General features: G+C 39.9%; 1 protein-coding gene across 3 annotated transcripts in view; it reads left to right on the forward strand.

Moving 5' to 3' along the window:
- Window positions 1–14,629, forward strand: part of LOC140282137 (glucosidase 2 subunit beta-like) — a 118,764-nt gene that overhangs the window by 90,025 nt on the left and 14,110 nt on the right. For 2 of the 3 annotated variants that reach the window (XM_072376717.1, XM_072376719.1), the window contains one exon: window positions 9,595–9,666. The exons of the other annotated variant lie outside the window; for it this stretch is intronic. In XM_072376717.1, the coding sequence (XP_072232818.1) occupies window positions 9,595–9,666 (72 nt within the window). The remainder of the gene's footprint in view (window positions 1–9,594; window positions 9,667–14,629) is intronic. 3 annotated transcript variants of the gene reach the window in all.

Here is a 14,629-nt window from a genome sequence, read left to right on the forward strand (position 1 = left end):
TGTATTTCAACCCAAACCAGAGACTTTTCCTAATCCCACTGTAAAAAATTGATTTCTTTACCTGGTCTGTTGTTGAGTGAGAACAAAACTACTGTATAAAAGCCAGCTGTGCTCATTCCAACACATCCTGGTTAATAAGGCAGTAAGACAGTGTTGACCGTCTGCGATTACGGCCACTATCTGTGTCTCACTGCAGCAATGCAAAGAATAACTTGTGACGACACAGGATTAAATTAAACTTTAATGAACGGGACTGATTCTACAACAAGTTTACATCATTTATCAAAAGTTTTTTTTTTTTTTAAGTAAGGACAGGAACGCAGGAGACAAATAAAGGAGATTAAAAAGAGACAGCAAAGCATCTGAGTGGATGAAAATTACCATCCCTTTGTTAAACAGTGTTAATCTGATATTCATCTTCATGCTGATTCTAATTCACAGTTCCTGCTGAGGCAACCTAGACCTCCCAGAGAAGCAGCTGAGTTGATCTGATTTAATCAAACCTAATATGATCTAATTCAGGAACTGTGACAACTCTAAAGAAAGTGTAATTGTTGTTGTCTTGTATGAAATTTTTCTCTCCGATAATGACACGAAATATCATGTTTTGACTCAGCTTCTTTGGAGCCACATGCAGCTCTAAAGATATTAAAGATGTTTAATCATTTCTGAGTAGTCAGGTATTCGTATGAATGTTTTTTTTTTTTTTTTACTGTAATCTTTTCTTTCGGTTGTTTTTCAGTACAAATTTACCCACGTGGGGGGTTCCCTGTTTGTTGAGTTGCTTGTTGTCCAAATACAGTGTATTGTGAATTACACGAGAACCAGTTTCTTCACCGCTGTAAATTAGAAATTAGGGTTCTGGTTGGGAACACTTAACCATCGACAAGCTTAAAGTCATATGCTGAACAATGATTCTGCTAAAGAAAGATGTCAGACAGTTGTTTTAAGGCAAATGTGAAAGGATGAAACACTTCTCGCCAGACCATTTAAAAAAAAAACAGCTTTTCCTCTCTGCACATGTTTAGACCTTTAGGTCTGCATTTTCTAAAGAGCTCATTAGCTGTAATGGTTCTGATCTACAAGCCTCGTTATCATGAGAGCATTTTCTGCGTGGAAATGGGGTCAAAACTTTTGTGTGTTTGACCCATTTAACGTGTATTTTGAGGAGGGACAGTGGTCAGGAGCGAATCAGAGCAAATTATTGAAATGGATCTGCCCCGTCGATTCACGACACACAAACACCTATAATTGAAAGTGGCATTTAACTGAATGAAAGCACATCTGACGCTCTCACCCCCAGAGAGTCGTGCTTTTGTGTTGGTGAAATGTTCACAACAGACTGCTCTCTTTTAAATGTCAGATGGTGAAATGAAGTTGGAAAAAGTAGTTTTTACCCAAGAATACGAACCGTAGTCATTATGGTGTTAATACATATATTGTCCGACCTCTTTAACTCTCGCTTTCTCTCAGCTGAGGAGCAAAATCTTGAATCACATCCACCTCGTGTTGATATGTCACTTTCAAAGAATGGTTATGTGTAGGAATGCAGTTTTAATTTTCCCTGGTGATCTTCTCTCTACAGTTACTGTGTTTCCTTTTCTGAACATAAATCCTAGAATTCACAACAAATTCACCTGTTATTGTTCCTCACTTTGTCCATCAACCTCTGTATCCTCACAGCTGTCGATAAAGGCGAAATCACCTTTATCTAGCATATTATCAGATGTTTTGAATCAACACCCAGCTGTCTTGCTTGTCTTTATCATTTATGGGCACTTGTTGGGTGTAACTTACCATTACATAGGTGTCGTCAGCTCAGATGACGTTCCTTTGCCTTTAACTGTTTCCCCTGTGCTGTGCTCCGTCACGCATGTAGACACAACACAGGTGAGGAGTGACCACAAGTCATTAACATCAGTGAATAAATGTATGCCCATGAATCTCATGCCACAGAAAGTCATGTAGAAAATAAGAATATTTCCCTGGAAATACTTGGCTGTTTGACATTTGCGTAAACAACTTGGACATAATAAGTTGGAGTTGGCAGCGAGGCCTGCCTAAAAGCAGGTGTTACAGTATTGAATGGATTTAGCTCAGGGCTTTGTGAAGCTCGTGCCTTTATGGACAGCTCCGCACCTTTCAAACGCACATGCCTCCATTGGATTCAACTCCAGAATTTTCACCGGCTTGATTGATGAAAAAATAATGAAGAAATAGCCCACAGTGTCCGTAAGGCAGCTTTTGAGAGTTGATTGTCAAATACCATCATAGCCCCAGAAATAAAAGATATACTTATATAGTAGCAGTCTAAGCCTTTCCTTTCATTTTAGAAGTTAATACATCTTCTTTGTTTCCACAAATTTCATATAACTCACTCTAAAATTAAATTCTCTAGTACAGAACTATAGGAGCGCAAACTAATACAGGCCCATCAAATAAGTTTGGATACATAAATGTCCACGTCTTGTTGGCCTAATTTGTAAGATCCCAGTTCCACAAAACAAATGGTTTATAAAATGCTGGTATTTGGATAAGGCTTAAAGCTTGAGACTTTAGAAAGATTTAAATTGAGTCATCCCCATTATTATGTATTCGATCTCTGTTATTTTGTTCTGTTATATTCTCTGTTGTGTTATTTATTTTTAGGTGTTGTATTAATGAACAATAGGTGGCGAGAGCTCCACCTGGTTGTTTGTAAGGAGTCGCTTAAACGCAGACCTTATTGTACTGAAGGGGGGACTTGAGTCGAAGTGAACCAGGGTGTTGTAAAAACAGATGTTTCACAGTTGCTCTGAAAACTTCCGATTGTTGACTCGACTTTCACTTTTAATGTTGGAATTCTAATTATCACCTGAAGTTATGTTGAAGTAGATTTCTCCACACCCTTTAGTGTTAACAACCGTTTTGACACCTTTGAGGAGAAAAAGTAAAAGGATTATTTTGAGCCAACTTGCTCCACACCTTCCTACGAAACTCTTATCTAATGTAGGATTCACTGGCGGTATGTAAAATGGAACAATCTAAAGAAAAGGAACTCTTTTTGCTTCTTAGCTCCTACATGCAGTGTAATGTATTTGCACCACGTTTTATTTATCCAACAAAATCTATATTCAGGCCCAGAAATATTTGAACAATGACTCAATTTTAACTGTGTACAGGAACATATTAAGTTTATTGTTATATGATCAATATGAGCTCCAATATAACCTTCCCAGTGACCTCTTTTGTGGGCGGTCTTCCATTTTGGGTCCTCCACCAGAGGCCTGGGAGCCAGCACCTCAGCTCTTCCTGTGACTCTGCTTGTTGCCTTCACTTGCCATATCTTTTTAGCGTGCTCCTTCAGCCCTTGGTATTTTTCTAGCTTCTTCTTCTTGATGTTGCTGTCACTTGGAGTCACTACATCTATCACCACTGCCTTCTTCTGCAGCTTGTCGACCGCCACGATGTCCGGTTGGTTAGCCATCACCACAGGATCTGAGCGCTGTCATTCTTCACTACCTTTGGAGGTATCTCCCTCTTTAACTATGGCACTTCCACAGATGTTTCCATTTCCCACCACTTAGTTATGGCTTTTCATTAATGCCATACCTGCCTGCCTCTTGTGCTCTTACGCCCAGCTATTATTTTCTGGACTGTCTTGGAGGCGACTCTATTGCCCAACCTCTGTTGTTCTTTTGTTCACAGCCTGTTCTTGGGTTGCCATGATAAGTGCCTCCATGGAGAGGCTTATACTTCCTTGATGGTTACTCCTCCTTCTCCTCCCCTTCCCTCGGCTTCAGCTACCTGAGATATTCACTTAGCAGTTCATCACTGGGAGCATCTTCCTGATGTATTCCTGGATAGTGGCTCTGAAGCTCACTAGCCCCTGACTTCCCTTTTTCCGCTTCGTGTACAATCTCAGGGTGCTGGACCTTCAATACAGTGTGAGGAGCTTTCTTTGTCTTGTTATCAGCGTCTTCTGTCTCCTCCCTTGGTCAGGTTATTATGCCAGAGGGGTATCTGATGGGAGGCAGGGCATATGTGTTGATGGCTCGGACTTTGTTCTTCCCATTCAGCTGACTCTTCAGGACCTACGGTATCTTATTCTTTGTAAGCACTTGGTTGTGGCTGACGTCCTTGCAGTGTCCTCATGGTTTCCACTTGCCTGTGAAATCCCAAGGTATTTGTAACAGTCATGAACAGCTGATATGGTGTCCTCTGATAGTTCAACCCCTTCAGTTATGAAGGTCTTGCCTCTCTTATTATATAGCAACAGTGAGGTATATATATGTATATATATATATATATATATATATATATATATATATATATTAATATTATGGAATAATATATATACTTGGATGTTGCTTGAAGCAAATAATCTATATTTTAAGTCCCTGGGAAAAAATAGAAAATTCTCTTTGCGTCATCATCATGTGTCGCACTTGTCTCAACCTTTAATTACTTAAATAGGAAAATGGCAGCTGTGATAATGAGACATCTGAAGAGGTGGAGGAAGAAAAACTAAACTGGCTGCAATTTTGGCTTATATTGTTTACCCTTGTTTGTGTATTTCAATAGAGGCATCCTTTGAGAGACAGAGGCTCTTCTGTGTTATTTATTATCTCTCAGAATCATGATATAACAAAAACTGTGTTCCTTTCTCTTAGTGGCTTCAGTAAAACGAGTCTTTGTACTGAAGTTTCCTTAATGATGGCAGATAAACAATTAGCTACGGTGCCTTATTCGGCTACATCAACTTTGACCTGTGGCACACCAGCTGAGTATACACAGTGTACCTGCTGCCACTGTTGATGCTGCTGCAGTCTGCAGTGTCGCCCCCGGTGAACTCCACCCACGCCGTCACATCACAGTGTAGTGGCAGAAGAGCTTAATTGCTATTTTTCTCCTTCTTTCCTTTTGACTGGATCTCAATAGACTGAGGAATGCGTAAGCTCATCTGTGGTAAGGTTTCAAATTTCACAAACATTTAGAACGATCTAGAGCCAACTTGAAGATGATAATCTTTGTGATTTGTTAACTTAGAGTGAGCAATTAACATGAGTCACCATTCTCACCTGTCCGCCATATTGCATATCATCAGTCATTTCACTGCATTAAGACAGAAGTAACGCATGAAACACTGACAGTACAGTGGGCCTTTGAGATATTTTGAGGTCACCATAGTTTTTCCTCATACTCCTGGAGGTGGAGTTGCAGTTTGTGATGTATGCTGCTATGACGCTACATCTTAAAATTTAAGAAGAAAAAGAAACAACAAAAATAAACATTGATGGTAACTGAATGGTGCCCAGGCCCTGTGGCTGAAAAAAACAGCCCAAATCTTCAGCCCTCCACCACCGTACTTCACAGTTGGTGTGATGTATTTGTGCTGATATGCTGTTTGGTTTTTTCCAGACGTGCTGCTACGACCAAACATCTCTACTTTGATCTCGTCTGCTCAATGGACATCGTTCCAGAAGTCTTGTGACTTGTTTAAGTGCAACTTAGCAAACTAAACCGAGCCACCTCATTCTTTTTAAAAGAGAAAAGGCTTTCTCCTGAGAACCCTCCCAAATAGGCTATCACTGTACTCTGAGAAGTATAGCTGTTAACTATATGCAGAACTATGCATTAAGCTTTAGCTCTTAACAGACATAAAGACTTGTGTTCATTAAGGTATTTATCAGAAACTGAAATGCCTTCTGTAAAGCATCTGTAATAAGAAACAGCACGTAGACTCAGTTATATCATATCCTTCTCATCTGTTCATTATCTATACCTGCTTCAACACGAAAAAGCTAACAGGGGTTTGGAATGTCTGCCAGCTGACCAGAGGCAGGGTAGACCTTAGACACATTGCCATCCACTGTGTTAACACAAAGGGACAGATAACTGTGCATACTCATTACTACAGTCTGAACCTGGAGAAGATCATGCATTTGGTTCTCAAGGCACAGGTTTGTTGTTGTGTCGGGTGTTACTTGGTTTGTAGAAAATTCTGTCCAAGGAATTGCAAACTCTTGTCTAAGCTTTTGTGTATTCATGTCAAACTCTAATCATATTCAGTTAATTTTGTAAAGAATTACACAAAACTAGTTTTGCTTTAGAAATCAGTAGATCTGTGGGGGACCTTATCCTTCTGTCCGATCCGGTGAAGCATGAAATACTGCCCGAGGGGCTGAGAGGTTGCATCTAAGATATTTATTCTCTTACTGTGTACCTTCAGGCACTAGCTCACCTGCCAAAGTTTGACATGGCGGTACCAACCTATTATGGCAAGTGTCAGAGCTGCATTATCAGACAGTGACAGATTGATCGTGGGACACGTAAAGAGACGCAGTGTGGAGATCGGCACCCGAATGGAAGGAACTCTTTTGGCATTTCTTTAAAATCTAAAGCTTCCAATTATCATCAAAGGTTTAATAAGTGACCCACAGTGTTTCATCCTCTCATATTTCTCTCTTTATTATCTTTTTTTGGTCCTCCACCCAGTGTCCCTCTTGTTGCACATAATCATCTGTCATATTTGCAGCCTGTGCAGTCAGTGATTCATATGCACAGCATCACCAGCAGCACACTATGATTCCCTCCCACTCTCTTTTGCGCACTTTTCTTTCTTTTTATCCTTCAGTCTTGCCCTTCCCTCTGTCTTTGTCTTTGTTCTCATTGCTGTTTCTTAGTCTTATATTTCCACTGCTGTCAGTCTCTTCTCCTCAAAGCCTTTGTCACCACCCGTCCGTCTTAGCTGATATTTCCCCCTTCATGTCACACTGTGCTCATTGCTAAGGATAGCTGGGGACAGTTTGTGTAAATGTGCCTGTTTGACCTTTCTGCTTCGTCCCATTTATGTAACACAGATGGCCGAATGCAAAGCGTCCGTCTAGCCAACAGACAGCTAATCAACGTGCACCTCGGTCTGCGTGTTGGGCTCGGCATTTCTAATCTGTCCTAACTTTTTTTTTTTTAATTACCCAGCAACACATTTTCTCTGTTTCCTTGCCTGCTTTTGTTTTCTCGCAAGCTGCCACATGGAGGCGAGCATCCAAGGTCAGATTGCAGTGCCCCCACACACAAATAGACTATCTTTTTTTTATTTTTTTTTATTCGTGCAGTGATTGTATGTCAGCAAAAGTGGGCAGGGATGGATGGCTTTGCCTTGAGGGTAGGAGGAGGCGTGAAACAGAGGGGGAAGAGAGGTGCAGACATCGAGGGGTACTCCCTTTTGGGACTCGATTTTGATAGCTTTGTCATTGCAGTACCCCTTATTCCTCCTTTCTTCCTCTGCTCACTATGCTTCCATCTATCAGGTGCCATCTGTTTCTGGGCTCAGACGAGGCTGTTTGTTGTTGCTGAAATGCCTGCTCTACAAACTTCATGAATCTTTTGGTGTGCATAAGGAATCATAAAGCCAGTGTCAATAGAGAATTGGACTTTATTTTTCTGTTATTCGTTTAGTTAGCATGAGAGGCTATTTGGCCTCTCTGGTTGAAAAATGATTGATATTACCTTTCTAATGAGCAGTCACTTTGCTTCCATTTGTCCTGAGTATACTTGATGACGTCAAAAAAATTCTCAGCTCTTGTATTTGAGGGAGTTTAAAGACATACTGATGAGAACTAAGGCAAAGATACGCAGCCTTAGCTGCGAAGCTGAGGACGAGCATTTGGACCCTTATAGGCTCCTGGGAATCATCACCTCTCGTGGTTGTCACAGATCACAACCTTGACTTAGGAGCTCAGAAATGATTGTATTCTTGAGGAAACTTAAGAAAGCTAAAAATCCTGTGCCAACTTCTTGTAGACTTTTATAGAGGAGCGAGAGAATGCTAATCCTAATTGGCAATATCACAGACTGGAATGGAAAGTACACGGCCCAGAACAAGAGGACTCTGCAGTGGGTGGTTAAAACCATCCAGAACGGCACTAATTAGATTAAGATCTTGAATTTAACACCAACGCTTAAATGATAACATTTGTCATACTTTCAGTTTAGTTGAGGCTGGCATTTCTTTTTGTTTGAATTTGTTTGGGAGGGTGGAGGTGGTAGTTGTAATGCAAATTATTGGATAGATTTTGTCTGGTGATGCTGCTAAATGAGTAGTCGGTCATATTCAACATAAAGAATAGAAGATGCTAAATCTGTGAATGGGGGGAGAGGGGACAGCAATATACAATGGGCATAAAAGTCCTGTCGATGAGAAGCATTTAATACAATCCACAGACAAGAGAAACACATGAACCCAGAAGCCAATCAGTTACATCTATGCTCTCATTGTATCTCTGAAGTTCATCATCTATTTTTCTTTCATCTCTTTTCTCTCATGTGACTTTTGATCCCCCTTGCACTCCCCAGCCCATGTCTACTTACGCTGCCATTTTTTCCCCCTCCACCCTTTCTCACTCATTCTGTCTCTTTCTTTTTCCCTCATTGTGCAGCCTGGGCATCCTCTGCTCTTTCATGGCAGCCAGTGTAATGGTTCAAATGTCAATGAAAAAAGCCTTGCTGCCGTTCTCCCTGTCAGCTTCAAAATCAAGGTCTTTGATCATTTTGTTTCTGGGGCTACTGATCGTGACTCCGCTCCTCAGAACTGTCCCCAGCAAGTACATTAGTGATGGCCTTTGCTAATTGCTTACTCCTCGAGACTTGTCTTTGCCCAAGTGGAGGAGCTGTGGGTGGTAGAGTAACTGACAGCTCCTTGCCACTCTTCTATCTCAGTAGGTAGCCACTGAGCCCAGAAGTATTCTCGTTTATGTTGACTTTTATTTGACTTTTCCTGTCCTAATTATAGTTTCTTTGCCTTCAGTAGGAACCAGTAACTAACGTGGGAAGAAACAGTAGCTACTGCATCTAACTTAATTTCTATGACCGTGTGTGCTGCCTTCAGATTACTGAGGATAAACACGGCATTATTAGCCATGCGAAAGGCCTGGAACACCTTGTATTATCAGGTTTATCTACATTAAAATAATGAGGAAAAAGAAAAAAAACCACATACTGTCTGTGCAAATTTAGTCCATTTAGCTCTGATTTAGTCTTTGCTGGATGCTGTCTGAAATAAATGGTTGGCTCTTTACTATAGCTGTTGAACTCCCCACAGTGTCCTCCAGTCTGCTGTTTGGATGCATCCCCAGTAGCAGATGTTGATTTATCAAATCTTTTTTTGCAGAGACATGCTTCCTGCTGCACCTTGAATTGAAGCTGATAAGAGCATTGAGAGTAAACAAAAACAGTTAAGTTGTGGGCTGGAAAGCCAAAACAATGAGTCAAAAGAGGCTTAACAGCTCTGTAGAGCTGAGGGGAACTGCAGTTTGGTGATAATCCACTGTGGGTTTGTCACTACCAGCAGCTTCATTCGCATTTAATCCATAAATCAGCTCAATAAATGAAAATCTATCATTTTTAGGAAAAATATGTTCTTAAAACATGCTTATTAACTGACATTTTAACTTAAATTTGAACATCTGCAATGAACTCAGAAAAAAGGAACTGAGACTATAATCCAACACACACACAAAAAGAACAACAGTGTCCGAGGTAAAACCATTACTACCATACCATACTACCATATGTAAAATCTCACTTGGTGGATGTTTTCTGTTTCCTCTGCAGGTATACTTACACCCTGTGTCCGTTCAGTCAAGTCACACAGAAGAGCTCCACAGGAACAGAGGTCTCATTAGGGTAAGTACCTCATTCACTGTCTATATTGTTCCCAAAATGAAAATCAGCCCAATCAATAAGTCAGACAGAATATGTCAGGGCCAGTGGACACATAGTAAATGCATAGAACTAGATGCTAACACACTTTTTCAAAGACTTTGTGTGTACTTTGTGCAGTGACATTTAGAACCTACAACTGAGCTTTTTCACCCGTATAATATAAAGACACAAAACTGACCTTTTTTGTTTTTTTGTAGCATTCAGCTTCAGTACAATACATTTACATTCTGTTTCCCTTGGTCTTTCATCATGCAACAAAAGCAAAAATGGGCATTTTCTTCTCTTATTTATTAGAATCAGTGCAGTTCATTTGGTGATTGGACTTGAAACAAACCCCCCACCGCACTCCCGTGAAAGCTCTTTAATCATTTTTACAGTGCTCATATGAAGCTACCCCAAGACCCATATTTATGCTATTGATTTCTTTTATTGTTATTCAATCTCTGTTAGCTCCTTGTGACCTTTAATCAGTCACTAACAGATCTTCATTATAGTTTTAATACCTTTTGATCAATGACAAATAGAGCAGGTTTCATATACTGCTGGGCTTGTGTTTCCTCTGCCTCCGAGGGTTTCAGTTTCATCAGAAGGCTTACGTGGAGGTGATTAACTATAAACTTGGGACTGGCTGCGTTAACTGTCGGTGTGTGTTGAAACGTTGAAACCACGCAGTCCTCACAAAGAAACAGTGTTTCATGTTCAGTTCTTTGTACTGAAGGAGTGTAACTTTCTAGCTCTAAATTATGAGGAAATGCAGCATGTTACCGCAGCAGCCCTAGTGAAATATTTAATGTCACTGTGTTTTTTTCCCCTATATCTTTATTTCTGGCACGATGGCGGTCACTGAGTAGCAGGGTTTTTCTCCTACAATCACATCACACGTCCTTTCTTATCTTTCCAATGTTTCTGTCATACAGTTAGAAAAAAAAAACCCAAAACACTCATATCTTTATTTTTTAAAACTTTCCTTTTTCTTTTTTTTTTTTTTTTACAGATTTGAAGTGATAATTATGGGATGTTGCCTCGCTGTCCTCTTACACTCTTTCATTAGCCTTAACCGTCAGTCATCTGACACTGCTATAGGGTGCAATTACAGAAGCGCTATTCCGTCGGCGTTGACACCTCTGTGGAAAAAGCTTTTATGATTCGTTACAGCTCCTCCCCAAATTCCACAACTCGGTGGCAGCGCTGTTTTGGTTATTGCCGGCACACAACTTAACGACTTGTTTTGCGAATAGACAGGTAGGTCTGAACACAAATGGAAAATTTGCGACATGATGTCAAAACATTTTGTCTCCTTTGAGTTGTGATGCCATTAGGCGTGACTTGTCTGCTCTCGTCGGTTGAAGTGAGATGCTACAGATAATTTATTCGCAATTATCCTCCTCGGCAAATATAGTTTAGCTCTCAGATGGCAAATTAATTGGAGTCCAAAGCAGGGCTGTGTTCTTTTTTGCACCACCACCTCCCACACTACCTACTCATATTTGGAGCGGTAAGTGCAATGCTTCCCCATGTTGTTAGCGCAGGAAAGTAGAGGAACAGAATGCTAACTGTGAGTAATGTGACCCCAGCGCTCTGACTGCCTGTCAATCATGATGGTATGGAAGTGCAGAGGGACCAAACAGAAACGCTGGTCAAACACATTTTTGACTGTGTTTGGAACAAAACTCTGCCAATAATCACGCAAAGGCATGGATTTCAAATATATACTTTTTTTTTTTTTCTTGTTGGAATGGTTTAGCACTGATGGTACTGATCATTAGTGCTAAAGAGAATGAAAATCAATCATGCTAGATTGATTTGAATTGTTTACCCACATACCAATGGCTCATCAGTATTTTCTAGATTCAAGCAGACAGTGCAGAACTATGTGATAAACTATACTGTTTCCAGAGAGCACGTAGTGAATGTCTGTGTGGACTGGTTTCAACGAGGGAGGGGGACAGAACACACATGAATCATAGCTAGCATGGTGGGTATAAAGTTCATTTTTTATCCAGACAGACCATCAGTCAGGCCTTGCAGGATATGGCTTCGCCTCCTGATATCAATCTGCATGGAGACATCCTCTTTCTCCCCAGAGGGGGTGAGGAGTGCTTTGATTTAAACGGCAGCATTTATCACACCTGCTCCAGCGTCCGTAAGGACAGCCATGTGAGACAGAGAAGAGGGGGAAGAGATGCAGAAACAGCATTTGCATGTGTGGCCTGTCAATGAAAGTGTGAAGCTGCAACTGTGACTACTGCAGTGATTGCATTACTCCAACTTGCTGGTACCATTTTGACTCATTTGGATTCAATTCAGTATGTTTTTGCAGTATTAAATGGATGGTGTTGTGGCTGGAATTTGATTATAGCTCATAGAGGTTGTCGTTTTAGAAGTGTGTCAAGGCTCATAAAAGTGAAAATTTTTCTCTAACCTTCCTTCATGCGTAGTTTTGCAGCATAGTTAACTATACAAATGTTCTTTAGGAACAATAAGTCAACCTGGGGACACTTTTTATTTTGTGGTTGCTCTTGTACTGTGACCACACACAGCTGTAAAAATTTGTGAAGGCACAGCAGCCATACTATATGCACCCAATTATCTGTAAATGCAGATATTATGCAACACATATTCCACGTCTTGAATTCCAATATATCTGTTTTCCATTCTGTGTCTCTGCCTTTCGGTCTCAGCAGCTCAACCACTTCCTGAAATGGCCATTGTAACAATAACATCAGCCATGATAATGATAATAGAGTAGAGGAAAATGCTTGCATTGCGACAAACACCATCCCAGTGTGACAGCGTCGTCCATCTTTATAATGTCCCCCCCCCCCCTCCAGCCTCACACATGCTAGGTAAAATGGCAGGATAGCAAATACTCACACACCAGAAAAGAAAACTCTTCTTGAAGAGACAAACAAACACAAAACTACACCATGTTACATAACACAGAATCATAGACTTTATGATTTGCTTGATGGGGAAAAAAAACACAACATGAAGTTGTCTTGTGTTGGCAAACAGAAAGTTTATCACCTGTTGTCACCAGACTTTCACATACAAGTTTATTGAGATCGTTCTGTGTAATGTACCATTCCCCATTGGAGAGCTGCTTCAGGTTTGAAGCAGTTGTTTAACGTTTTTGGGCATTTTCCTGTTGCAGCACTCTTCCTCTCAGCTTTCGCCTCAACATTATTCTTTCAACTAACCAACTAACCAACTGATTAACATCATATTTTTCCTTTGTTGAATGAAAAGATGTGCTGTCCCGTCACATATATCATGCTCCCTGCAGCCATGATATATACCTCCTGTAATTCTTATGCTGCTAAGTGCCATTCCCACTTAGAACAATAGCTTGAATAATACCAATATGAGCACCTATAATACTCCCAGTGATGCCAATCATGTATTGCATGCTTCAGCCAGAAACAGGCCTCAGAATGGATTTAGGTGACCTGCTGCTGAAGTACTTTGCATGGAGCAAGGGGAAAAAAGAAGAAGAAGAGGTAATTATCAAAATGATCAAATTATCATATCTTGGCAATTATCAAAGAGGACTTGAAGAACAACCTTCAGAGACCACATTTGTGCCAAACACTGCTTATCTATTTGTTGCAGGTAATTTGACACTTTTATTCTATAATTGTATTTTCCAGCCAAATCTTATGTTGATTTGGTGTCTAACAATGATGTAGTTTATGGTAAAGACTGAAGAGTGAAGGAAAAGTTGGCAGTACACTGTTATTTTGCTCACATTAAAGAGGAAGAGCAGACACTGCATATTTAGCTTTCATCTGTTTTTACTGTTAGGTGTATGAATGATGGTAAGAAAACAGTGTGAAGCGCAGCCTCTGATCGGTCCATCTTTTAGCACCATCCTGGCTGTAAGATTTTTTTATCGTTCATCAAATCACTCTGAGCACCATTTCAACGATAACTTTCGTCACTATCGTCATCATTGTAGTTGTGGAGTGGATTTTGCCATCTATTTGAATTGGAAAAATATTTATAACTACCTTTTTTTAGTTGTTATAGGTATTATTTTTGATGTGGAGGAGACGTCTGCTATGGACTGTATTGCATAAGTGTTTTCTTTTCCCTCCAATCTTGTTTCATTGATTGGATCCAAGTTAATTTTTAATTATATATAAACTTTGGTTTCATGTTTTTTTTTCTCCAATTTACACTGCAAAGTTATTTTTCAGTTACTGTGAAAAGGACAAATAGTTTGTTTGGTCGTAACGGTAACCTGGAAAAAAATCTGACTATATTACATTTATACATAAATGCAGCTAGTCTGGGTCTATGCATGGATCTAGGTCCGTGTTGTTTGTTTAACTTAGTATAAAGACTGGAGGCAATGGGAAATAGTTAGCTTGTCTCTTGCAGCACACACTTTTAATCCATACTTGAACACTAATATATAGATAACAGGTCTTTAATCCTCTAAACCCAGAGGTGGGGAACATTTCTGACTGCCGGTAGTTCCTAATAACTGGTTAATCCTTACATTACTGAGAATACTATAACATACGCTTTCTTTTCCCCTCAATGATAAGCTAAGCTAAACACTGATTTGCTCTTGCTACCTTTGCAACACAGTTTGAGGGTAGTATTAATCTTCTTATCTGTCTACACGATTGCACTGAATGTTACATTTTTTATTCAAAAACAGTCACTTGCAATCTATATTGCTTACATTTCAAGATAGATTTTTAGCCTTTGCTGCCTTAATTTCCTGGCAGAAAGGACTCCTGTATATATGTTGATGCATTTGATGAGAAAAATGTTCTATTAATATAGTGTGTACACCGTAATAATTGATATACATGGCATTAAAATGTGCAACCTTGGCTGTTTTTGTTAATTAAAAAGCTAATGCGTGAAAGAATCAGATTAAAAAAATGACTGTTATGGCATCTTTTTAAAG

Source organism: Leuresthes tenuis, unplaced genomic scaffold (genome assembly GCF_036924035.1).
Source record: "Leuresthes tenuis unplaced genomic scaffold, fLeuTen1.0.hap1 SCAF_22, whole genome shotgun sequence".
In the NCBI taxonomy this organism is placed as follows: Eukaryota; Metazoa; Chordata; class Actinopteri; order Atheriniformes; family Atherinopsidae; genus Leuresthes; species Leuresthes tenuis.